Source organism: Pristiophorus japonicus, chromosome 7 (assembly GCF_044704955.1).
Source record: "Pristiophorus japonicus isolate sPriJap1 chromosome 7, sPriJap1.hap1, whole genome shotgun sequence".
NCBI classification, from domain to species: Eukaryota; Metazoa; Chordata; class Chondrichthyes; family Pristiophoridae; genus Pristiophorus; species Pristiophorus japonicus.
Window position 1 is genome coordinate 205,462,106 of NC_091983.1, and position 27,177 is coordinate 205,489,282.

Sequence of the window (27,177 nt, forward strand, 5' to 3'; positions counted from 1 at the left end):
GGTTCTCTTTCCTCAGGTACTGTCCCCCTCTCTCTCAAATCTAGTCATCACCCCTCTCAAAAAAAAAACAACCCTTGATCCTTCCGCCCCCCCCCCCCCTCCCGTCCTTACAAACTACCACCCCATCTCCAACCTCCCTTTCCTTTCAAGTCCTTGAATGTGTTGTCGACTCCCAAATCCGTGCCCATCTTTCCCGCAATTCCATGTTTGAATCCCTCCAATCTGGTTTCCGCGCCTGCCACAGTACCGAAACGGCTCTCCTCAAAGTCACAAATAACATCCTTTGTGACTGTGACAAAGGCAAACTATCTCTACTCATCCTTCTTGACCTGTCAGCAACCTTTGACATGGTTGACCACTCTATCTCTAACATCTCTCCACCATCCTCCAGCTGGGTGGGGCTGCACGTGCCTGGTTCCATTCTTATCTACCTAATCGTAGCCTGAGAATCACCTGCAACGGCCTCTCTTCCTGCCCCTGCATCGTTACCTCTGATGTCCCCCAAGGATCTATCCTTGGCCCCCTCCTATTTCTCATCTACGTTGCCCCTTGGTGACATCATCCAGAAACAGTGTCAGTTTCCACATGTACGCTGATGACACTCCGCTCTACCACTTCTCTCAACCCCTCCACGGCCTTTAATGGTCAGACTGCTTGTCCGACATCCAGTTCTGGATGAGCAGAAATTTTCTCCGGTTGAATATTGGGAAGACCAAAGCCATTGTTTTCGGTCCCCACTGCAAACTCCGTTCCGTAGCCATTGACTCCATCCCTCTCCCCAACTTCTGTCTGAGGCTGAACCAGACTGTATGCAACCTTGGTGTCCTATTTGACCCTGAAATAAGCATTCAACTATATATCTGCAGCATAACTATTTCCACCTCTAACATTGCTCATCTCTGCCCTTGCTTCAGCTCATTCTCTGCTGAAGCCCTCATCGATGCCTTTGTTATCTCTAGACTTGACTATTCCAATGCACTTCTGGCTGGCCTCCCACATTCTACCCTACATAAATTAGAGGTGATCCAAATCTCGGCTGTCTGTGTCCTAACTCGCACCAAGTCCCGGTCACCCATCACCCCAGTGCTCGCTGACCTATATTGGCTTCCAGTTAAGCAACGACTCGATTTCAAAATTCTCATCCTTATTTTCAAATCCCTCCATTGCCTCGCCCCTCCGATCTCTGTAATCTCCTCCAGCCCTACAACGCTCGCCCCCCCCCCCCCCCACCCCCGGCGATGTCTGCACTTCTCTGATTCTGAACTCCTGAGCATTCCTAATTATAATCGCCAACCATTGGTGGCCGTGCCTTCTGTTGTCTATGGCCAAGCTCTGGAACTCCCTGCCTAAACCTCTCTACCTCTCTTTCTTCCTTCAAGACACTCCTTTAAGTATACCTCTCCTGTGCTAATTTCTACTTGAGCGGCTCGGTGTCAAATTTATATCGCATAATACTCCTGTGAAGCGCCTTGGGATGTTTCACTACGTTAAAGGCATTATATAAATACATGTTCTTTCACTGATTGTAGATCCAATTCAACCTCTGAAACACAGTATAAACATGGCAGCTGGTACTAATGTTAGCCTTTTTAGTTTTGAAAGTAAAAACTCTTGGATTATATTGGATTTGTTTTGTGATTGTGCTGCCACTTAGTTACCAATGTTGGCAGACAAAAAAAATTCATGGTTTCACCCAGTCACTTCAATATTGTGGGACTCGGACTCAAAAAAAACGTTTTAAGTTCTGTTAATACAGATGGGGCATGGATTGTAGGTTACAAGAGGTTACCTCAAAACTTGATGCGACTGAGGAGCAGATATGGCGTCCGAGTCTTGCAATATAATCCAGCAGAACAGCGTAATTGTTATGACGGAGAAATCGAGGACTCCGGGCTATTCAAATATAAGGAGTATAGAATCTTGCAGTGCAGAAGGAGGTCATTTGGCCTACTGTGCTCTTTGAAAGAGCTGTCCAATTTAGTCCCACACCCCAACTTTTTCCCACAACCCTGCAAATTAGTTCTTGAAAGTTGGCATGCAGGTACAGCAGGCAGTGAAGAAGGCAAATGGCATGTTGGCCTTCATAGCTAGGGAATTTGAGTATAGGAGCAGGGAGGTCTTACTGCAGTTGTACAGAGCCTTGGTGAGGCCTCACCTGGAATATTGTGTTCAGTTTTGGTCTCCTAATCTGAGAAAGGACGTTCTTGCTATTGAGGGAGTGCAGCGAAGGTTCACCAGACTGATTCCTGGGTTGGCAGAACTGACATATGAGGAGAGACTGGATCGACTGGGCCTGTATTCACTGGAGTTTAGAAGGATGAGGGGGGATCTCATAGAAACATATAAAATTCTGACGGGACTGGACAGGTTAGATGCAGGAAGAATGTTTCCAATGTTGGGGAAGTCCTGAACCAGGGGACACAGTCTAAGGATAAGGAGTAAGCCATTTAAGACTGAGATGAGGAGAAACTTCTTCACTCAGAGTTGTTAACCTGTGGAATTCTCTACTGCAGAGTTGTTGATGCCAGTTCATTGGACATATTCAGGAGGGAGTTAGCTATGGCACTTATTGCTAAAGGGATCAAGGGGCATGGAGAGAAAGCAGGAAAGGGGTACTGAGGGAATAATCAGCCATGATCTTATTGAATGGTGGTGCAGGCCGAATGGCCTAATCCGGCACCTATTTTCTATGTTTCTATCCAGTTGCCTCTTGAAATTTCCTGTGGAATATGATTCCACCACACTTTGAGTGTGTTCCAGATCTTAATAACCCTCTGTGTAAAGACATTTCATCTTGTTTCCCCTCTAGTTCTTTTACCAATTATTTTTTAATTTATGACCTCTGACCGATCTGCTTGGCAGAGGAAATAGTTTCTCCCTACATGTACTTATCAAAACCACTCATAATTTTGAATGCCTCTATAAGGTCTCGTCCTAACCTTTGCTTTAACAAGAACAATCCCAGCTTCTCCAGTCTCTCCTCATCCCTGGTATTACCTTGGTAAATCTCCTCTGTACCCTATCTAGGGCCTTGACATCCTTCCTAAAGTGTGGTGCTCAGGATTAAACACAATACTCCAGCTGAGGCCTAACCCAGGGGTTTATAAAGGTTTAGCATGACTTCCTTGTTTTTTTGCATTCAGTCCTTCCTATTTACAAAGTGAAGTATCCCATATGCTTTCTTAACTGCCCTATCAACATGTCCTGTCACCTTCAAGGATTTTATGAATATGCACCCCAGGTCCCTCTTGCAACCCAACCCCACTCCTCAAAATACTGCCATTTAGATTATACTGCCTCTCCATGTTGTTTCTCCCAAAGTATTCACTTCACACTTATCTGCATTAAATTGCATCTGCGATGTGTCTGCCCATTTCACCAGTCTGTCTACATCCTCCTGAAGTATGCTTCTATTCTGTTCAGTATTTACTACATTGCCAAGTTTAGTATCATCTGCAAACTTAAATTGTGCTCCCTACACCCAAGTCTACGACTTATATCTATAACAGGAAAAGTAATGGTCCTAATACCAACCCCTGGGGGGCTCCACTACAAACTTCCCTCCAGTCGGAAAAATATCCGTTCACCACTACTCTCTGTCTCCTAACCGTTAGCCAATTTCGTACCCAAGTTACCGCCGTCCCTTTAATGCCATGTGCTTCAATTTTCTGAATAAGTCTGTTATGCGGTACTTGATCAAATGCCTTTTGAAAGTCCATATACACAACATCAAACCTTTGAGTTCTTTGATGAACAGAATCAGGTTAGTCAGATACGATTTGCCTTTAACAAATTCATGCTGGCTATTCATTTATATTGCATAGAATATACAGCATAGAACCAGGCCATTCAGCCCAAACTGTCCATTCTGGCATTTATGCTCCACTCGAGCCTTCTCCCATCCTTTCTCTATCAGCAAAACCCTCCTTGCCTTCTCCTCCTTCAAACTTATCTAGCCCTCCCCTATTTGCCTCAACCACTCGCTGTGGTAGCGAGTTCCACATTCTCTCCATTCTGGGTGCTCTGGGCAAAGAAGTTTCTTTGGAATTCCCTATTTGATTTCTTGGTGACTATGATATTGATGGTCCCTAGTTTTGCTCTTCCCCAGAAGTGGAAACACTCCGTGTCTACTCCATCAAAACCTTTCAGAATTTTAAGGACCTCTATTGGGTTACCCCTCAGCCTTCTCTTTTCAAGAGAAAAGACACAGCCTGTTCATCCTTTCCTGATATGTATAACCTCCCATTTCTGGTGGTATCCTTGTAAATATTATTTGCAACATCTCCATTGCCTTTCTATCTATTTTATAATGTGGTGACCAGAACTGCTGCACAGTACTCCCAAGTGTGATCTGACCAAGGTTCGATAAAAGTTTAGCATACTTCTCTATTTTTCAGTTCTATTCCTTGAAATAAACCCTAGTGCTTGGTTTTCTTTTTTTATGGTCTTATTAACCTGCGTCGCTACTTTATGATTTGACTCTCCGATCCCTTTGTTCCTCTATCCCATTTAGATCCTTTTCCAAGTAATATGTGACTTCCTTATTTACCTTACCAAGCACATGCTTCTCCAAGTGGGAATTAATTTTGACCCTGGCAATGATCTTGAGTAGCTTTGTTATTGTAATAGGATGTTTTTTGGTATCTGCATGAGCAGAAACGCCCTATTTAAAATAACAGACAGTAAGAACAGAATTCCTCAAGTTTCTGCCAATCTGAGGGTTACAATACTTCCAAGTCTAACTACAATTGAAATATGCTGAGCCCTTCTTTCCACCTCTTAACAGTGCACTGATGCTAAAACCCATAATACAAACACACAAACTGATTTCATACTTTTACTTCAGTATTTGCATATTCTAATTAAGATATGAGCTCAAATTGTTTCCCACTGACGGAATATATAAAAGTCATTATATGAGCAATACATGTCCGTATGAAATAACAATAGGGTCTTTCAATCCATTGAGGTTTCCATGTCAGTGGCTACAGATTTATGTACAGAATATTTTGAAAGTGTTGCAGGAATTTTGGGGCTCAGATAAGTTCACATTATGTTTCAGCCTGTGAACCAAATGCATTTATTATATACAGTTGCAGCATATTTGAATTTTTCTGTGTTCATTCTATGTCCAGTTATTGAAGAGATCAATATTTTAAAAAGACATATCAAGTTATTAGCTTTAGGGACTTTGGGGTATGGAGGAGGGGGTCATAATTGGTGTTGCTGAGTATTTGAGTAATCAAATATACTGCCCAATTTTCTGGGCTTGGATTATGTATATCCCCATATGGAATTGACAATATTGCAATGCCTCCAATCTGAGGTGGCCTGGCTATGTAACACAATCTACTAATATTCTGCACCATAAAATAGGGTGCGAGTTTGTTGCGATGAATTCCTAATCTCAGCCAAGCTGTCAACTGACTGGAGGGGGCTAAACTAATTGTGGTGCAATTATTAAAGACTTAATGCCCCATAATGTTTTATTATTTGCATAGGCAAGAGGCGTTTTAATATCAAACTCTGGAAGACGTTCACAGACTGCTTCAACTGTCTGCCAATTGCAGCCATTGTGGATGAGAAAATTTTCTGTTGTCATGGAGGTGAGTTTCCGTCATTGGTGCTTTGCCACAGCTTTTTAATTTGTTCAAATTTCAGCTTTGCCTCGGGTTGAGCTATGATCATTTCAAACCATTTCAGTCTGCTATGTTGGAAATTCATTTGCACTAATGAAATTACAAATTAATGGGTTGATGAAAGCTTTGATGTTTCCGATTGTGTAACTGCATTGCTAGGATTGGGAGCTAATCCTTTAGGAACATAACCAGCTTTGTGGACAAGGAAAGGCCATTCAGCCCATAGCTTCTAGGATCCTGACTTCCATCACAGCATTCCATTATATTTTGAACATACCTAATTTTTTTGTTTCTACTACCTTACCTGGCAGATTATTCCAAATATCACTTAAATTAACAAATGTGGATGGTAAATATGTGATATGGATTATGTTTGTTTCTTTTAAATAACAAAGCCCTGGGAGCTGTAAAAAATAAAATGCAATTAAACTTTCTCCAATTTATTTTCAATTAGATTGTAGCGTTTGAAAATTTGTTCAACATTAGCATGTCCCAAATGTTTGAAGAACTGAACTGAAGGCTCCATTAGTATTTTAAAAATGAATTATTTCCAAACCCTGAGAGGGAGTTTGAAGACCTTGATATTACTGAATAAATTGCAACAGCATAAATTGTAACTAGGAATTATATATATTTATAATATCATTTCTAGTTACAATTTATATATATATATATATATACAGTAAACTCTCGTTTACCCGGATTGTTTGGGGATTCGGCAACTCCGGGTAAACAAATTTTCCGCTAGGGCGAATTTACTAACTGCAACAATGGAACAGAAAGTTTAATTGAACTGTTTGGGCTGTGTGTTCAGTTATTATTTGCCTGTAGCTCTTCCTCCATCCATTGGGTATCCGTTCCACCCCTTCAGTTTCTGGGTCCAGATGGCCAATCCCGAACTGTCTGACTGGGCTCCGTCATCCATTTTGAGAGTTTTATTGGACTTTCTTCATTCACCAGTGATTATTGTACGTCCCAACACAACTATCCCACTCATATCTCACCCATCAACACACTCCTGCCCTGTGTTCACAGCACGCCACTTGTCACACTAACGGAACATGACAAAGAACCTTAAGCTCCTCACTCACGGATCCAAACTGATGCTGTCCACAAAGATCAGTCAACTTCACCCAGCCCCTCTTCAGCAGAATTCTCTGTGTGGCCCCTTAACCAAGTGATCAGTTGGAATTCATTCCTCCTGAAAATCGTTCACTTCATCTTCCCGAGGTCAATACAGTTGCCCGCAGTTTGCTGGTGCTGAACATGTGTCTATGCAGAGACACACACACGGAAACACATACAAAACACAACTCCTCCACATTCACGCTAACTGATTTTGTCCCGAATCTCGCAATATTTAAAATTATATATGTACATAATTGCATCCTTTTTTAACCTGTTGCTGGAAGATTCCATTTACTTAACTACAGTTTGTTTTGTCCAGATGGAGTTATAGAACTAGGTTAATGTATACAGGAATAAAATGGTCAACAAAGTGGAATGCAGAGGTTGCTAAAATTTGCACTGATTCTGGTTATTGAGCATGTTTTGCTCAGCAAATAGTTAGATAATTTTAAGTGCTGCATATGCAAACAGCCAAACTCGGCAGATAATCTGTGTAACAGTGGTAACTAGATAGTGATAGTCACAAAACAGCACCTATCTATTCTGTTTTCCCTACACCCAAAGATTGATGGTGAATCCCTGTGGTAGGCAAAGGTAGATCAAAAGTTTATTGGTGATCATGCTGGCAGCTCTGTGTGGGACAATTGGAATTTTGTTTTTGAGCAAGTTACCAGATGGCTATTAACAAAAGGTGTTGAAGTGCTGGTGAATTAAACGTTTGTTCACTTCTGAGTTGCTTTTGAGCCAGTTTGGGTGTGTCCAGCATATGGACATTAATTTCTAGCAAATATTGGGGATAATGAAACCTTTTGATATGATATACTATCTTCATTACATATTGCATTAGCTAATGTCTTGCACCATTGTGCAGTGACACTTTTTAGATTGCACAGGAATGACTAGAATTTCTGCTCGTGTCCTGCGCACTTGTGTAGAATATGAATGGTGCAAATATATTTTTAACGTAATAAATATGTTGTATTTCACAAATTACTTGCCATTATCTACCCTATTAAATGAGGTTCAAAGTAAAATAGGTGCTAAATAAATTAAATGTTTTCTTTACAGCTTCTTAGAACAAAAGTGCCTGCCAACTGGAAACTTTGCTCCCATCCACATTATTGCAGAAGTGCATGAGTGTAGTTGATTCATTAAGTTGACAAAATAATTGAAATTTGGTTGCCTTTTATTGAATTGGCTAGTGATGAGCAACTTTTTATGAAAGTTAACTTGGAGATAACCAATGTTCGTTGTTGGTAAAAGTGACGCGTTATTGAAACTTTTATTGCAATCTTCTCATTTCTGTTAACATGACAGACTTTTAAATCTTCCCTTCTTTGGCAGTCCCCCGGAGTCTAGGGTGACTTGCTTCCACACTAAAATGAGTTCTAAGGTGACTGAGTCCAATGCGGAATCTACAGTCTCTGTCACAGGTGGGGCAGGTGGTAGTTGAAGGGACGGATGGGTGGGGTGCTTGGTTTGTCGTACGCTCCTTCCGCTGTTTTTGCTTGGCTTCCGTGTGCTCCCGCCGAAGAGACTCGAAGTGTCCGGCACTACTCGGATGATTCTCCTCCACTTTGAGCGGTCTTGCACCAGGGATTCCCAAGAGTCGGTGGGGATGTTACATTTTTTTCAAGCAGGCTTTGAGGGTGTCCTTCAAGTGTTTTCTCTGCCTTCCTGGGACTCGCTTAACACCTCCAGTCCAGATCCAAGGTTGTCCCAACCTCTGTCATTGAATTAGTGTGCTGACGACACTTGCATTTGTGCACACTTGGAGTCCGAACTCCAAACCATTGTTACCTTCACCGCAGCGTACGAGAGTCTGGGCTTTACGTTAACTATCAGTAAGACAAAGGTTACCAACCTACCCCCTGCCACAGAGCACTGCCTCAATTATCAAGATCCATGACAAGACTTTGAACAATGTGGACCACTTTCCATACCTCGGGAGCCTACTATCAGCAAGGACAGACATCGACGAAGAAGTCCGACACCGCCTTCAGTGTGCCAGTGCAGCCTTCGGTCGCCTGAGGAAAAGAGTGTTTGAAGACCAGGTTCTGAAACCCGGCATCAAGCTCATAGTCTACAGAGCAGTAGTGATAACCGCCCTCCTATATGCTTCAGAGACATGGACTATGTACAGCACTCAAAGCACTGGAGAAGTACCACCAACGCTGCCTCCGCAAAATCCTGCAAATCCTGGCAGGATAGGCGCACTAACGTCGGTGTTCTCGCTCAGGCCAACATCCCCAGCATCGAAGCATTAACCACGCTCCATCAGCTCTGATGCCCGATGCAAGACTCCCGAAACAAGCACTCTACTTTAAGTGGAAAACTAGTGGAAGACTAACATTGAACAGAGTAGGAAAATCAAAAGGTACTTATTAGGTGACACAAAACTCTGTTTTAAAAACCTATATGTTGTAGGAGGAAGAGAGTGAGGGAGAGTTCCACAGTTTTGAGGTACTGGGAAAGAATCGGTTTGATTAGGAGACATTGCTGAATCGCGGATTCAATACAGTGAAGTGTCTGACGCACATTCTTTACTTGCACACGGAACCTGATTTAATCTAGTCAATCTACTGTTTTTCTTTCTGTAGGTCTGTCACCAGATTTGCAATCAATGGAGCAGATTCGCAGAATAATGAGACCAACTGATGTTCCTGACACGGGTAAGGCTTGTCTCAAAAGTCCCACATTGTAGCCATTAATATTTTGTTTTGAATATTTGTGTTTTGTGAGTCATTTTTTTCAAAGGCCAAGGATTGAGCACAAGTATGAATGTGGTAGACAGACTCCAGTCATCATTATTAATGTTTAAATGAGCGCTTGGCACTTGAGATGCCTTGGGGTAGTTTGCCTTCATACAGCACCAGAGAAAACAGATTGGTGCACAAGTTGCATGTTGCAGAAGCCAATATCCTAATTTATGTGACAAAATTGGTGCCTTCAAAATTACATTATTTATTTAAAAATATAACCATTAGTCCACTATTCGCAAGCCATTTGACTAACTTTAAGGTGAAGACTAAACGATGGCTAATATCGGGACACTATACAAATGATTCAAAGGCACGTAATTTAATAAAACTTCTGACTAGCATTTATAATTTAATGCTGCTTTGTAAAAAAAAACTACATAACTTCACCTTTTTTCTGAATAAAGTTTTTCAGTAAATTGTGCCTGTAAAAATAATTAATTTTGTAGGCTTTCATGGTATTTTTGCAGTTTCTACAAATGTACAGGCCTCCTATACTTTATTATTTATAATTTTTTAAAATAAGTTTTCCCCCTTCATCGTGTACTACATTCCAACACAAAGTGGGAGGGCAGTCAAACCAATTCGTCTGACTATGCTCCATCGTGTTATACCAGCAGTCCTATCTTTTAAAGCTGGTATTACAGCAAATAATGCTGATTTAATGAGTTTGATTTTTTTTTTGATTCAGTATGCTTGGGCTTAGCAGCCATTTTTTCAAATCTTTCCTAAAATTGACTTAAAACATACACTTGCATTTCATGGTCATTAGACATGGAGAAATGTAATTGCAATCCGCCCCTTCTGATTGGGAACCGGTAACATCGCTCTTGTAAAACATTAGAGGCCCATTTCCCACGTTTTAAAGTGTAAAATACAATAAGTAAATTGGGCTTGTTACATTGAAGGCTTTCCATTGTCCGTATTTTGTGAGTGTCCACCATTTGAGTGCCCCGTATCTTTATAATTTAAAATATTTGGGACTATCCTGTAGTTTCTGTATTTTACGGTTGTCTTATCATTTGCGAGTGTCCATAGGACCAGGTTTCACTGAATAATTATGATGCACATTTGGTTGCTTTTTTACGAGGCTTTATATTAGAGGAGTGCAGCCAACATCGGGTACATGGTTCTCCCACTATTAGCTGCCCATCTGAGTATAAGCTACTCGATCGGCAGGGAAACAATAAATACACGTGACTGCGAATCGGCCAGCAAATTAAGACCTCCAATTGTAGCAAAGTATCTGCAGGCAGCCGATCTCTCACCTTTGCACTTGTCCCATATTAAATCCGATGCACTGTTGTTGCGTGAGTGGATTCAAATTAAATTGTATAGTGTTTAATATGTTTTTTTTTCCCAATTTATGTGAGGCATGTGCTGCCTTTTTAAAATATATCTTGGGTAGATTTGACTAGTATTGAAACAAACTGTGGTCCAACTATCAGGACTCTGTATTTTACATCAGCATCCGAGTCCAGTGGGCCTACAGAGGCAGACATCCACTGAAAAATGTAAAGGGGGGAAGTGGCACATGGAGATTGCTCCTACTACAACAACTAAAAAGATAATGGAGTAAAGGTATCTATTCAGGTTGTGCTCACCTTTCTTAAACCCCCCCAAAAATATTTATTTTTGCTCCTCAGTAGGCTGTATCCAACGTGGCAAAAAAAAGTCTTGCAATCTCCAAAGGGATCAACAAAATAAAAGCAGCCTCCCATTGTTTGCATTACCTGCTGTCTAGTCAGCAATGCCCATTAAACCGTACATGTCTTTCAGTTTTCACCCCAAGTCACATACCTGGAGCAGACTTTTTTGAAAATTGTGTGAAACAGCTTGAAGCAATATCCTTTATGGATGACATGCCAGTGAATCTGTCTGCTTCATGCAAAACACGTGTATTTTCCCATTTAGGGTGATGCAAAGGTTAGATTACTCTGTAGGAATACATCCAAAGAATGAGGTCATTGAGAAGCACAGGCCTCCCCAAACAATCTCATTCGCACCATGGAAACCTGCATCACTGTGCTTTCAAAACACTAATCATTTTTAATAGAACATTGTACAATGACAGGGGAACAATAAACACATTAGAGACTATTTTCCTGTCCTGCAGCTGACCGAATTTCACAAGATTATTGATTGTAAGAATGTACCAAAAGGATCCAAGACTGTCTGACATTTTTTAACCTTCAAGTTACCAAATGGTAACACATTAATGTAACATTTGATCTTCCCGAGCCATGTACGCTTTATTTAAAAAGAAGTCTTTTGTGACATTGAGGGGGTTTGAGAGGCAAATGAGTCAGATTATTTTTTAAATAAATCTGCAAGAGAACTTGGCAGTTTGTCCTCGCCTCCCTCCTCACCCCAAGAGGGCTAAACTCTGCAGTTCTTTTATTTTTAAATGTTGCGACAAGATAATTTTTCTTGTATTTGGGGCAGGAAAGGGTGAAGAGTGACCTCCATATCCTACCATAACAGTGAGCTGCTACGGTAGGATATGGAGGTCACTCTTCCCTCACCCGTCACCCACCTACCATGATTTCTCAAGAAATTCCCAAATATGTCAGCTGTGGCTCAGTTGGTAGCACTCTCGCCTCTGAGTCAGAAGATTGTGGGTTCGAGTCCCACTCTGGAGACTTGAGCACAAAAATCTAGGTTGACAGTCTAGTGCAGTACTGAGGGAGTGCTGCATTGTTGGTGCCTTTCAGATGAGACGTTAAACCAAGGCGCAGTCTGCTCCTTCAGATGGGCGTAAAAGATCCCATGGGACTATTTCGAAGGGAAGGGGAGTAATCCCCGGTGAGCTCGCCAATATTTATCCCTCAGTCAAAATTACTAAAACCGATTATCTGGTCATTATCACATTGCTATTTGTGAGAAATTGCTATGTGCAAATTGGCTACCGCATTCCTTACAACAGTGGCTACACTTCATTGGTTGTAAAGCGCTTTGGGATGTCCTGAGGTTGTGAAAGACGCTATATAAATGCATTTCTTTTTTTCATTTTGAATGAAGAAGCATTGACCAGAATTCCCTTTCGAGATTGGGGAGCTCATTCAAGGTTCCTATCCAATCATGAGATGTTGTGTGCTATTCGCAGGAGCCTGGGAGTAAATCGCCTACTTTCCCTTCTGAGTGGGGTGCTCTGTGTGTGTGTGTGTGTGTGTGTGTGTGTGTGTGTGTGTGTGTGTGTCCCTCATCCATGCTTTTGTTACTGTCATGTATGTAACCACAATGTAATACCACTGTATTACTGTATACACTCAACCTAGATGCACACCTTGACCACAAGGGGTGAACTTGTAAGAGACACTCCTTACCTGATTACACAGGTATAAAAAGGGAGGTCCCACACAGGGGTCATCGTCTTTGGAGTCCTGTGAATAAAGAGCTAAGGTCACAGTGTGACCTTGTCCCCAGAATGTGCCTCGTGTAGTTTCATACTGTAGAGTAAGGACTTTACATTGGCGACGAGAAACGGGAATTCACGACCCACGAGAATGGCCACCGGTAGCACAGAGGAACGGTACTGTGTTGGGGAAGACTGGGACGATTTTGTCGAGAGGCTTCAGCAAAGCTTCGTTACGAAAGAATGGCTGGGAGATGCAGCGGCCGACAAGCGAAGGGCTCATCTTTTGACCAGCTGCGGACCAAAGACTTACGCGCTCATGAAGGACTTACTAGCACCCGAAAAGCCGGCGGACAAAACCTTTGAAGAACTTAGCAAATTGACCGGGGAGCACCTCACACCAGTGAGTAGCATACATATGGCCCGACACAGATTCTACACCCACCGACGTCGTGAAGGACAGAGCATACCGGACTTCGTAGCAGACCTCCGGCGTTTGGCCAGCCTCTAAGTTCACAGACGCCTGCAGGGGGGAGATGCTAAGGGACTTCTTTATTGAGGGCATCGGTCATGCGGGAATTTTCCGCAGATTAATTGAGACCAAGGATTGACCTTGGAAGCGGCAGCGTTGATGGCTCAAACTTTCATGGCGGGGGAGGAAGAGACGAAAATAATATACGCGCGCAATTCTGCCTCTAACGCGGTGATGGATCAGAGAGTCAACATCATCAATGCGACTCAGAGCCCCCAGACAGGCAGGGGCAGTCCGACACTCCCCAGGCAGCAATAGACCCCAGCATAGGACTTCAACAGAGACAATGGCAGGCTGAACGGACATTCACGCCATCACAGTGGACAATGCGGCCCGGGATGGGGCCATTGACACCCTCTAATAGGGTACTGAAGAGCAGTCAAAGGGACAGTCAGCGTGGAATGCCTGGCCATAGTCCCTTTGTTCCCAACAATGGAAACTAACGCATGCTGGGGGTGTGGGGGAAAACACTCAGCTAGATCTTGCAGATTGCAACAGTTTGTCTGCAAGAACTGCAATCTCAGTGGCCACTTAGCTCGAATGTGCAGGAAGTCTGCAACCAGACTAATATGAGGCGGATGGACAGAAGAGGGTTCTTTGAGGCAGGATAACTTTTGGGGCAAATCAATGGACGCTGAGGTTCAGCGGGTCCATGTGGCGAATATTCACAGTTCATATACCAAAACGCCACCAATGATGAGGGTTTTATTAAACTGTATCCCAGTACGCATGGAGCTGGACACTGGGGCCAGCCAGTCACTCATGGGCGTTGAGCAATTTGAGAAGCTATGGCCACTTAAAGCCAGTAGACCCAAATTAGCACGTATTGAGACACAATTACGGACTTACACGAAAGAAATCATTCGGGTGCTAAGCAGTGCAATGTTGGCTGTCACATACAATGGGTTAGTGAATCGGCTGCCGCTCTGGATTGTCCCGGGCAATGGCCCCGCACTGTTGGGGAGGAGCTGGTTAGCCGAGATGAACCGGAAATGGGGGGATGTTCACGCAATGTCATCTGTGGAGCAAAGTTCGTGCTCACAACTCCTACAGCAATTCGATTCACTATTCTAACCTGGCGTCGGGACTTTCAAAGGCACTAAAGTAGTGATACACATCACCTTGGATGCCAAGCCAGTGTACCACAAAGCCAGAGTGGTGCCATATGTGATGCGGGAAAAGATCGAGAGCAAATTGGACCGGCTGTTGAGAGAGGGCATCATCTCGCCTGTTGAATTCAGCGACTGAGCGAGCCCATTGTTCCCGTCCTAAAAGCGGATGGCTCTGTCAGGATCTGTGGCGACTACAAGGCCACCATCAATCGGGTGTCTCTGCAAGATCAATACCCGCTCCCGAGAGCGGAGGACCTCTTCGCCACGCTGGCAGGCGGCAAGCTGTTCACCAAGTTGGACCTCACTTCAGCCTATATGACCCAGGAACTGGCCGACGAATCTAAACTACTGACCACCATCACCATGCACAAGGGACTGTTCGTTTATAACAGGTGCCCGTTTGGCATTCGATCAGCGGCCGTGATTTTTCAACAAAACATGGAAAGCCTGCTTAAATCCATTCCTGGAACGATCGTATTCCAGGACGACATCCTCATCACAGGTCGAGACACCGAGGAACACCTCCACAACCTAGAGGATGTGCTATGCCGACTGGATCGGGTAGGCCTGCGACTCAAGAAGTCTAAATGTGTGTTCTTAGCTCCTGAGGTTGAGTTTCGGGGCAGGAGGGTTGCTGCAGATGGGATTCGGCCCACCGAATCCAAAACAGAGGCGATTCGACGAGCACCCAGGCCCTGCATTGCGTTCATTCCGGAGACTGTTGAACTATTTCGGGAACTTTCTGCCGAACTTGAGCACGTTGTTGGAGCCGCTACACGTGCTCCTGTGTAAGGATTGCGATTGGTTTTGGGGGGACTGTCAGGAACGGGCTTTTGATCGGGTGCGAAACCTACTTTGTTCAAACAAGTTGTTGACCCTGTATGACCCCTGTTTTTAAAAAAAAAATTGGATCAGACATGTGATGCATCATCCTATGCGGTTGGGTGCGTGTTGCAGGAGGGCAATGCTGAGCGTCAACTACAATCTGTGGCTTATACCTCCAGGTCGCACGCTCAAGCAGAACGGGGATATGGGATGGTCGCGAAGGAAGCGCTTGCATGTGTCTATGGTGTAAAAAAAAAAAGCATCAGTACCTCTTTGGCAGGAAGTTTGAATTAGAGACGGACCACTAGCCATTAACATCCCTGTTGTCGGACAGCAAGGCTATCAATGCCAACGCATCAGCTCGCATACAGCGATGAGCTATCACGCTGGCTGCTTACGACTACTCCATCCGGCACCGGCCCGGCACTGAAAATTGCGCTGACGCGCTCAGCAGGCTTCCACTGGCCACCACTGAGGGGGCAGCGGAGCAAAGCGCTGAGATGGCCATGGCTGTCGATGCCTTTGACAGCCCAGGCTCCCCCATCACAGCCCGCCAGATCAAAATCTGGACAAACGGAGATCCCCTCCTATCCCTGATTAAGAAATGTGTCCTGACTGGGAATTGGGCGCTCGCACACGGAGCATGCCCTGAGGAGGTCAGACCGTTCCATAGACAGATGGATGAGCTCTCCATCCAAGCCGACTGCCTACTATGGGGCAGCCAGGTAGTTATACCCCAGAAGGGCAGGGAGGCATTCATCAGGGAACTCCACAGCGAGCACCCAGGTATCGTGCTGATGAAGGTCATTGCCTGGTCACACGTTTGGTGGCCTGGAATTGATTCAGACCTGGAACACTGTTTGCAGGTGCACGACGTGTGCCCAGCTGGGTAGAGGCCCCACTCAGCCCGTGGCCCTGGCCCATCAGGCCATGGTCACGCATTCATGTTGACTACACGGGTCTGTTCATGGGAAAGATGTTCCTTATTGTGGTAGATGCGTACTCGAAATGGATCCAGTGCGTTATTCTGAATTCATGCACGTCATCCACCACCGTGGAAAGCCTACGTGCGATCTTTGCAACCCATGGCTTGCCGGACATCCTTGTTAGTGATAATGGCCCATGTTTCACAAGCTATGAATTCCGAGAATTTATGTCAGGCAATGGCATCAACCACGTCAGGACTGCACCGTTCAAGCCAGCCTTCAATGGCCAGGCGGAACGTGCGGTCCAAATCATTAAGCAAGGTATGCTCAGGATTCAAGCACCCTCCCTACAATGCCGCCTATCGCGCTCGCTCACGGGGGTCCTGCCCACAGAGCTACTAATGAAACGGACACTCAAAACTTGGTTGTCCCTCATTCATCCAGTCCTGACCAACATAGTTGAGGGCAAGCGCAAGTCACAAAACGAGTACCATGACCGTAATTCGAGGGGGAGATGTATAGAAATAAATTATCTTGTATTCGTCCTCAATCACGCCATGGGGCCCAAATGGCTTGAGGGCACTGTAATTGACAGAGGGGAACAGGGTCATCGTGGTAAATCTCAACAATGGTCAGATATGCTGTAAGCATCTGGACCAAGTTTAAAAAAAAAAGGTTCAGCATCGACACAGAGGAACCTGAAGAAGACCATGAGATGGAGCTCACAACACCGCCAGTGAACGAGCAACAAGAGCAATCAGAAGAATGCACAGTCCCTGCGGTCAGCCCGGACAGGCCGGAATCACCACAGGTGACGGACACGCACGACAGTGTCCAACAACCAGAGCCCCAACTGCGGCGCTCCATGAGGGAGCATAGACCACTTGAAAGACTAAACCTGTGATCCCAATAAGACTTTGGTGGGGGGAGGTGATGTCATGTATGTAACCACAATGTAACACCACTGTATTACTCTATACACTTAACCTAGATGCACACCTTGACCACAAGGGGTGAACTTGCGGGAGGCACTCCTTACCTGATCACACAGGTATAAAAAGGGAGGTCTCACGCAGGCTCATCATATTCGGAGTCCTGTGAATAGAGAGTTACGGTCACAGTGTGACCTAGTCCCCAGAATGTGCCACGTGTGGTTTCATACTGTAGAGTAAGGACTTTACAGTTACCTCTAGACTTGACTACTCCCAACGCACTCCCACATTCTATCTTGCGTAAACTTGAGGTCATCCAAAAACTCGGCTGCCTGTGTCCTAACTCGCACCAAGTCCCGTTCATCCATCATCCCTGTGCTCGCAGACCTGCATTGGCTGCCGGTTAAGCAATGCCTCGATTTTAAAATACTCATCCTTGTTTACAAATCCCTCCATGGCCTCACCCTTCCCTATCTCTAATCTCTTCCAGCCTCACAACCCCTCTCTCCTTCCCCCCACCCCCCCCCCCCCTCCCGAGATGCCTGTGTTCCTCAAATTCTGCCCCCTTGAGCATACTTGTTTATAACTGCTCAACTATCTGGAACTCCCTCCCTAACCTCTCCACCTCTCTCTTTCTTCCTTTAAGATGCTCCTTAAAACCTACCTCTTTGACCAAGCACTTGGTCCTCTGCCATAATTTCTTCGTGTGGCTCGATGTCAAATTTATTTGGTTTCTCTTAAAACACGCCTGTGAAGTGCCTTGGAATGTTTTATTGTGACACAAGTTGTGTGTGAAGAAGGGAGGAAGATTTATTTCAAAATGATGAGGGGAAGGCAGGTTGTCAGAAAAGCTTCTTTACTTAATGTGACATGACTCATTCACTTATGAAATATTACATTTTCTACACATTAACCTATAGCGAATCTTTTACTTTTTAGTTGCCCAACAGTTGAGATCATTAAAAACGAGCTAGAAGAGTCTAATAGCACAATTCTGTCGCACTTGGAAATGACATCAGAAGTGCTGGATGCTGAGTTACCCCTCCTTAGTCGACAAAGCTTTATTGCAACAATAAATGTCCCTCCCAGTTTTCATTCTTTGAGGTGCCATCTTAATTTTCTAGGTTTGCTGTGTGACTTGCTGTGGTCAGATCCTGACAAGGACGTTCAAGGTTGGGGTGAGAATGATCGTGGAGTATCTTTCACCTTTGGAGCTGATGTAGTCAGCAAATTTCTCAACCGGCACGATTTGGATCTAATCTGTCGTGCCCATCAGGTAAAGAAAAAATTATTGACAATGATATCCTGTAAACAGGAACTATCCTTACTTGCAGCTGTGGAATGCTTTTGCATGTCATTGACGAATATTTTATTCTGAGGTGGTTAAGGAAATTCTACAGCTCCATTCCTGACTAGCTTCTTCAGGCTACACACCAGGCTGGCTTGTATGGAATTTTTGCTGTGTATATTTTTTTCCCTGACGTAACAGAAACCCTGCACAAATCTGGAAAAGGTGTTTCAAAAATCACAATGGAATTGCCTTACCCATGGTTTTAAGAACGTAAGAACATAAGAAATAGGAGCAGAAGTAGGCCATACAGCCCCTCGAGCCTGCTCCGCCATTTAATACGATCATGGCTGATCCGATCATGAACTCAGCTCCACTTCCCTGCCCGCTCCCCATAATCCCTTATCCCCTTATCGATTAAGAAACTGTCTATTTCTGTCTTAAATTTAGTCAATGTCCCAGCTTCCACAGCTCTCTGAGGCAGCGAATTCCACAGATTAACAACCCAGAGAAGAAATTTCTCATCTCAGTTTTAAATGGGCAGCCCCTTATTCTAAGCCCTCTAGTTCTAGTCTACTCCATCAGTTAAAACATCCTCTCTGCAGCCACTTTGTCTGCAATAATCTTATACGTTTCGATAAGATCACCTCTCATTCTTCTAAATTCCAATGAGTAGAGGCCCAACCTGCTCAACCTTTCCTCATAAGTCAACCCCCTCATCCCTGGAATCAACCTAGTGAACCTTCTCTGAACTGCCTTCAAAGCAAGTATATCCTTTCGTAAATATGGGAACCAAAACTGCACGCAGTATTCCAGGTGAGGCCTCACCAATACACCAATACCTTATATAGCTGTAGCAAGACTTCCCTGCTTTTATACTCCATCCCCTTTGCAATAAAGGCCAAGAATACCATTGGCCTTCCTGGCCCACTGACTTAGCCTGTCTATGTCCTTTTGCAGGTTTTTTGAGTCCTCCTCTCACATTGCTTTTCCTCCCATCTTTGTATCGTCAGCAAACTTGGCTACGTTACACTCAGTCCCTTCTTCCAAGTCGTTTATATAGATTTAAATAGTTGGGTTCCCAGCACTGATCCGTGTGGCACCCCACTAGTTACTGGTTGCCAAACAGAGAATGAACCATTTATCCCAACACTCTGTTTTCTGTTAGTTAGCCAATCCTCTATCCAATATATTACCCCCAACCCTGTGAACTTTTATCTTGTGCAGTAACCTTTTATGTGGCACCTTGTCAAATGCCTTCTAGAAGTCCAAATACACCACATCCACTGGTTCCCCTTTATTCACCCTGTTCGTTACATCTTCAAAGAACTCCAACAAATTTGTCAAACATGACTTCCCTTTCATAAATCCATGCTGACTCTGCCTGACCGAATTTTGCTTTTCCAAATGTCCTGCTACTGCTTCTTTAATAATGGACTCCCAACATCTTCCCAACCATACATATTAGGCTAACTGGTCTGTAGTTTCCTGCTTTTTGTCTGCCTCCTTTTTTAAATAGGGGCGTTACATTTGCAGTTTGTGAATTTGCATTACTGCCAAAGATGGGGAGTTTACTTAATGGCATCACAGGTTTCCAGGTTATTTGAAAGATTTTGTCATTTGACTGATTATATGTAGGTCAAAGAATTTGACTGACTCCACTTTCGATGACTATGTCTGGTTGGGGAATACCCTGGGGGCATGAGGCTGAAAATAACTTTCAAAATCAGAGTAAAAAATTAAAATCTTTGCTTGGTCATGTAATAACTTTTAAGTTTTCATGTTTTGCAGGTGGTTGAAGACGGCTACGAATTCTTCGCTAAACGCCAGTTGGTTACTTTGTTTTCTGCTCCAAACTACTGTGGCGAGTTTGATAATGCTGGAGGAATGATGAGTGTCGATGAAACATTAATGTGTTCTTTTCAGGTACATGTTGGTCAAGTATTAACTGAACTCTTTCTTGGTAGTGTGAAGTTTGTTCTACTGTTTGATTTAGATAATGCAACACCTGCACCAAGAAAAGTGATTTGCGTGTTTTCTCAAGGAGAAGGACCCTTGTGTCGCATGGTAGATGTGTTGACACCCTTATTCTAACACCCTCATCCTCCAATATTAGTAGTGGGGGAGGGGACAAGTGGAAGAATGTACAACCACATTCAATGATATATTTTCAAACAGACAACAAGGTGTCTAGCTTTCTGATTTTAGGTTGTCTCATTTAGCAGCTACAGTTTTATGTGGAAATGTGCCACTTTATTCCTTAGCCTTGAATCCTAGCATTCCTTGAAGTTCAAAGGGGGAATTACATTTGCAGAATCAGTGCAAGCTCGTATTAAAATCCAGTTACATAAAGGTGTTCTCCAGTTGCCTACCTGTTTGAGGGCAATTCAGGCAGCTAATGAGTGGCTGGTAACCTCTGTGCCTTCCCAGTAGCAGAAAACCTATTCTTTTGTATAAGGTACAATGTTGACTACGTAGAATTACACACAGCAGTATTCCTAATTCCATGTACCCATATCCATTTATCTCTCCTTCGTCCACCTATGTACAACCTCCGAAATCCGGACACCTCGGGACTGAGGCCATTACGGTTTTTCCGGATTTCGGAACAGAAATTCGACATCCCAAATCCGCTGGAAACACCTGGGCCGCGTTTCGGGTATTTCTGGATTTCAGGGACAGCAATTGTGGGTGATTCGTGATTGGGTGATGGCGGGGACAGCGGCTGCAGGGGTGATTCGGGCCCCGAAGCCGACAGGGACAGATGCTGTGGATGATTCGGGTCCTGAGACCCGGATGCCGATGGGGGGAGGAGAGAGATTGAGACCCAGATGCGAACGGGGTCAGCGGCTGTGGGGTGATTCAGACCCCTTTGCTGATCGGGACAAGGAGGAGCCCAACAGCAATCCAGTGGTCGGTGCTTTGGATTTGTGAGTGCCCGTGGATTCAGAGTGCGTCTTGTGTCTTTTGCAGTGTAAATTGTTTGGGAGTGCCGATGAGTGTTTTTGTGAGTGTTGTTTGTAAAGGTTTCACTGTGCAGTGCTGTGCTGTTGGTGTTTGGAATTTGTGTGTCGTTTATATCACTGTTATCAGGGGAATGTCCGGGATGAATTCCGGACGTCGACTCGTGCGACCTGCACGGTGTCCGGTTTTTGGAACATTTCGGTTTTTGGAACTCCAGATTTCAGACACTCTACCTGTACATAGAATTGAAAGCACATAAACGGGCCATTCCACCCATACCAGTGTTTGTGCTCCACATGAGCCTCCGCCCCCTCTATTTACTTCATCTCATCTCACCGCATCAACATATCCTTCTATTCCTTTCTCCCTCATGTATTTTTCTAGCTTCTCCTTAAATGCAGCTATGTTACTCGCCTCAACTACTTCATGTGGTAGTGAGTTGCACATTCTCACCACTCTGAGGAAAGAAGCTTTTCCTGAATTCCCTATATCTTATAATTATGGCACTAGTTTTGGACTCTCTCTTTCACCACTCCCCCCCCCCCCCCCCCCCCACAACCCTAAATATTGACATGGTCTCTGTTTTTACCAGGTGGGCTAAATTTAAATCGGGACATAATTTCTAGGGCGTCTGTTATTTCTTCTGCCTTTCGCTCAGCATTTTTGGATGTATCTTGTCACATCCCAGCAGTAGTTCCTCCTTTTAGCTAACTAACTGCTGCAATACTTTTTTACTTGTATTGTCTCTCATCTCGTTTGTAATCAATTCAGGATTTACCTCCTCTCCAATATCCTCTCTTGTAAACACTGATGCAAATTATTTGCGAATTTTTTCCAGCAGACTTCTGTTTATGCTCTACCAATTTACTATCCTCTCCCCTTGGGGGTCCCGCTCATATTTTACAATTCACTAAACAGTGCTGTGCTCTATTCATCATCCTGCTGCTGGAGAATGATCCTGGCCAACTCGCCCTCTGTTTTATGACTTTTTCCTTCCCTCTTCCCCCCCATTTATTTGTAGCACAGTGGATTGTGCTTTTTAAATATGAAGTGTTCTGTTCTCAGTAATTGTTGAATTTGATGCTACATATTAATAGTTTAGAAATGGAGAAAATGCTTTATTGTATGATTAAACTCTCAAAGGTGACACCTCTTAGTTAATGGACTATTCAGGGCTATCAACATTCAATTTTGTCACAATCAATTTTCTCTCCAACTGCAACTGAAGCTAAATGTGGGGGATACTTGCTGAGATGAAGTCCTTGGCCAACTGAGCCACCTGACCATCTCATTCCCATCCTGAGCAATTTTGTGGAAAATACAGTGGTATTTCTCAGAGCATTCTGCTACTGTGGCCTGTGTGTAAACGAACTCTCACTTTCATGTTATGGTTTGACTTATGAGGAAAGGTTGAGTAGGTTGGGCCTCTACTCATTGGAATTCAGAAGAATGAGAGGTGATCTTATCGAAATGTATAAGAATATGAGGGGGCTTGACAAGGTGGATGCAGAGAGGATGTTTCCACTGATAGGGGAGACTAGAACTAGGGGGCATAATAGAATAAGGGGCCGCCCATTTAAAACTGAGATGAGACATTTTTTCTTTGAGGGTTGTAAATCTGTTGAATTCGCTGCCTCAGAGAGCTGTGAATAAATTTAAGAAAGAGAGACAGTTTCTTAACCGATAAGGGTTAAGGAGTTATGGGGAGCAGGCAGGCAAGTGGACCTGAGTCCATGATCGGATCAGCCATGATCGTATTGAATGGCGGAGCAGGCTCGAGGGGTCATATTGCCTACTCCTGCTCCTATTTCTTATGTTCTTATGTTATAGTGTGTATATCTTATTTGTGGGTGAAAGATTTTCTATAGGCACAGTCTGGCCTTCTAATTCTTCCATCTATTTGGGTATCATTTCTGGAAAGAAAAGAGTTCAGAAGTTTTCTTTTATTGTGTGAATGGTTCCGTAAAATAGTTGAAATACCTGCAGAATCCTGTGTGTCGAGGCTGGGAGGGCCCGAGTGAAGACATCTCTCCCAATGGAGACAGTGATCTCCATGTGAGAACCAGCTTTGAAGGTGCCTGGAATGTATGTTGATATTTTGGGTCCCCTCCCCTCACTTTGAATGCTTAGAACAGAAAAGAAAATTAACGGGTTATATTTGACGTCTTTTGACAACCACCATTTTGGGTCACCCCTCGTCATTTCTCCGACAGCTTGGCATACATTTTCATTGTGCCTCTTCAAAAAGCGCCACAAGACACTTTAACGTTAAAGATTTGATACAAATGCTTGGTATTGAACATACCACATACTCACTTTGAACTTGTACTTGAGGTCCCTGAATTGATCAGATTATTCTATCTGATTCATTAAATGTGCTTTTTATTTCTATTTTCAGATTCTAAAACCTTCTGAAAAGAAAGCAAAATACCAGTATGGAGGTCTGAACTCTGGCCGCCCTGTTACGCCCCCTCGTACGGCAAACCCACCCAAGAAGAGGTGAATAGCAAGGACAGCCCCAAACACCTTATCATTTGTATACAGAGAAAGCTACCAGTATACCAGTTCATATACTAAAGTATGTAACCTGTAAGCACCGTTCAACCATCTGCTACTGTCTTTGTGAGCCTCAATGCTTGTAAAAAGAAATTAAATAACTAAGTCTTTTTGAAAAAAGTTTTCCAGTAAATGCGCAGGTGTGGCATATTGTAATGTAAATCAATGTAGTGCAGTAACCAGTGCATTTTATTCATATTTTGTTTGGACTGGGATGAAGGTTAATAGATCTAACTAAGGCTGGGACAAAGGCTATCTTTTCAACCTTAACTTCCTCTGGCAAACCCTTTGAATCTTGCAATGAAATGAACTTTACTGCTTGTTATTTGGTTATTTATTTGTGAAGTATGTATCTGTAGATACAGATTTGGTATAGCCACCGTCAAGGTCTGTTTCAAAACTATGAAAGCAGTCTGGTAACTAGAAGCTCCATACAAGGACTGCAGTACTTTACAGCAGTTAGTCGGTACTTCGTGTCTCATGTTGGCACCAGTCTGGTACCATTACATGACATAGCAGCAATAGTACCAGTCTGGTATTCATACCAAGTGATTGTTGCTTATTGTTTCCCACTTGTTTTGTTTGTACTTGCACTGCTTGCTAACTTTTATACAATGGCATTTATTTCTCACATTGTGATTCTCCAAACTAACTTCCAGGTCATCTATACGGTACTTTATGAAGGGGGGGAAAAAGAATGAGATTAAATTTAATGCAACTTCAAAGCGGCAAACCCGATAGTTTTTTTTAAAGGGTTAGAGCCAGAGGAAGCTTCAAGGCAATGAGTTTTTCCCAGCTCGAGACTTAAATGATTTAATATGGTTTTGTGTAGGCGGCACACAACTTGTGGCTCCCGTAATTTTCTGATTTCAGTTCGGCACGTGAGACCCAGTCAGTATCTGAACTGTGACACACGATCTTGGGTCATCGGTAATGGGTCAACAGAAAATTAACCAAGGACTTCAGGTCTTTTGAATCTTTTAAAAGTTCTAAAAATTCATCCCAGTCTTGAGAATTTACATCATTGGAGGGGATGGGGGGTGATGTATGCTTGTCATAATTTGGGACACCAGTGAATTTGAATGTACACACTACATGATAGTTGAAGGTCTGTTTTTTTAAAAATTAAAACCACGATAGCATGATCTACTCTTAGATGTAGCAGCCCTTGTTTTCATGAATTTGTGTTTGAATATTCTGAAGATTGAAGCTGTAGCTTTCCAAAGGCAAAATCTGAAGTGTGTCATCTGAGGGCCATTCCCTTATTTATGTAAATCAGTTATAATGAAGCCTCAGGGCATTATTCTGTTGAGATCGTTTTGTTAAGGATGCCCTATTTCTGCTGTTTTCAATACAATCTTATACCTGATACGATGATTTTATTGTTTGTTTTCTCTGCGAAGTGTTGCTGTTTCATGCTTCAACCCTTGCACAGTCATTTGTTGCATCAAAAAGACTTCAACTTTAATTATGTGAAAAATAGGTAGAATTTTTTTTAACTGACACAATTCATTTTGGATTGTAACCAAAAAATGTGTTCTCTATTCACACCACAATCTCATGTCATGCCATTCCTGATAGAGCGAGTTGCATAAACTGGTGCTTCCTTCTGTAGTCTTTTTTTTTGCTTCTTACTTCATTCCTTCCATTGCCAGACACTGACAGTACCACATTTCCTTAGAATAAAAGGTTTTGATGTTGCTTTTGCTCTGGCTTTTCATCCCACCAGATGATGTCACGAGTTTGGGGAATATATCCTAATATTTCACTGTTTCCTAATTGGACAATTGGGGGTGGGGGGGTGGGGGAAGGTGTTGAGGTTTTATAATCCATTTGTGAAGTGAGTATTGCATAAAAGATGTAGATAACCTTTACTTTTAGGTTCTTAAAATAATTTATAACAGTTGAGGATTAAAGAAAACGATATTTGGCTTAAAACTCATCCCTCTAGTGCTCCAGCTCTTCCATTTTAGCATCCAGGTGCATTTTGAATATAATGCTAATGTTTCTGCCTCTCTTGCTCTGTCTGACAGATTATTCCAAACAATTATTACACTTTGATTAAAGAAGTTCATCTTTTAACTTTACTTTTTACTCATTTAAATTGATATATTCTTGTCCCACTCTCCTGACTTACTGCGAGTTCACCTTATCTTTACCATTTTACATACCACAGGTGAAGTCCTACCTTAGCCACTAGATGAGAACTTGAGTTTTTTTCTGATAATGGATTCCCTTTATCCTTGAGATTGGTCTTCTCAATCTTCTCCATAGCAGTACTGCAAATGTGGTCTGATCAATACATTGTAAATCCCTCGTCATCATTTCTGAAAATGTGTGCATTACTGTCTGGCTTTATATCCCCGCACTCGGATTCGCTTTTACATTCTTTCCCCATCTTATTTAGATATTAAAAGTGATGAGTCTACAACTGCCCCCAGGTACTTTTCTAAGTCACCGTGTGAAAATTTATTTCCATTCATTATATACTTTACACATTTTTTGGAATAATGTGCAATACTTGTTACAGCTATCAGCTAAATTTCAGTTAACATTTGTCTGACCGGGGCATGACCTATCCATATCCTTCTACCGATCTTTTGCTGAATCCTGCTCCACTGCTTCACTTTACTTTCATCAGCGATTTGATCGTTTATATTTGGCTTTGTTGATCATTGTCAGCAAGTGTCCAAACATTAAGCCCTGCAGCCCTCTACTCGACATTTTCCTTCCTCTTTGCTTTTCCCCACTTCTGCAGTTTGATCATGCACCTCATTTTTTTTTTTATATTCTCACTAATTTATTACTCACTAACTTATTACCCAGTCTCGTGTTTTAATCTGGATTCCCGTGCTTTTAATTTCATTTGAAGTTATAGAACATTTTCAGCTTTCAGAAAGTTCAAATAAACTGTTACATTGTCTACTATTTCTGTAATGCCCTAAAAAAAAGTCAAGATGATCTTATTGGGCAGGATTTTTCCCCTTCTAAATGCTTGCTGGTTGTTGATTTTCTATATAGGTATTCCTCCAGCTTGTGCCTTATAAATATTTTGTCTGTAGAGAAGACTAATGGTCCACATTTGCCTGGTCAGATTAAATATTATTTACTATATTAACTTTTATCACCACAACTATTATCATTTATGCAACATGACTTCA

At 43.1% G+C, this 27,177-nt stretch overlaps 1 protein-coding gene across 1 annotated transcript in view; it reads left to right on the top strand.

Annotated features, from left to right (window-relative positions):
* Positions 1-25,393, top strand: part of ppp1cb (protein phosphatase 1, catalytic subunit, beta isozyme) — a 112,726-nt gene extending 87,333 nt beyond the window's left edge. Inside the window, exons 4-8 of the mRNA XM_070885734.1 lie at positions 5,502-5,606; positions 9,368-9,439; positions 18,333-18,484; positions 20,288-20,422; positions 23,859-25,393. Of these exons, the coding sequence (XP_070741835.1) occupies positions 5,502-5,606; positions 9,368-9,439; positions 18,333-18,484; positions 20,288-20,422; positions 23,859-23,963 (569 nt within the window). The 3' untranslated portion in view covers positions 23,964-25,393. The remainder of the gene's footprint in view (positions 1-5,501; positions 5,607-9,367; positions 9,440-18,332; positions 18,485-20,287; positions 20,423-23,858) is intronic.
* Positions 25,394-27,177: the final 1,784 nt, after the last annotated feature.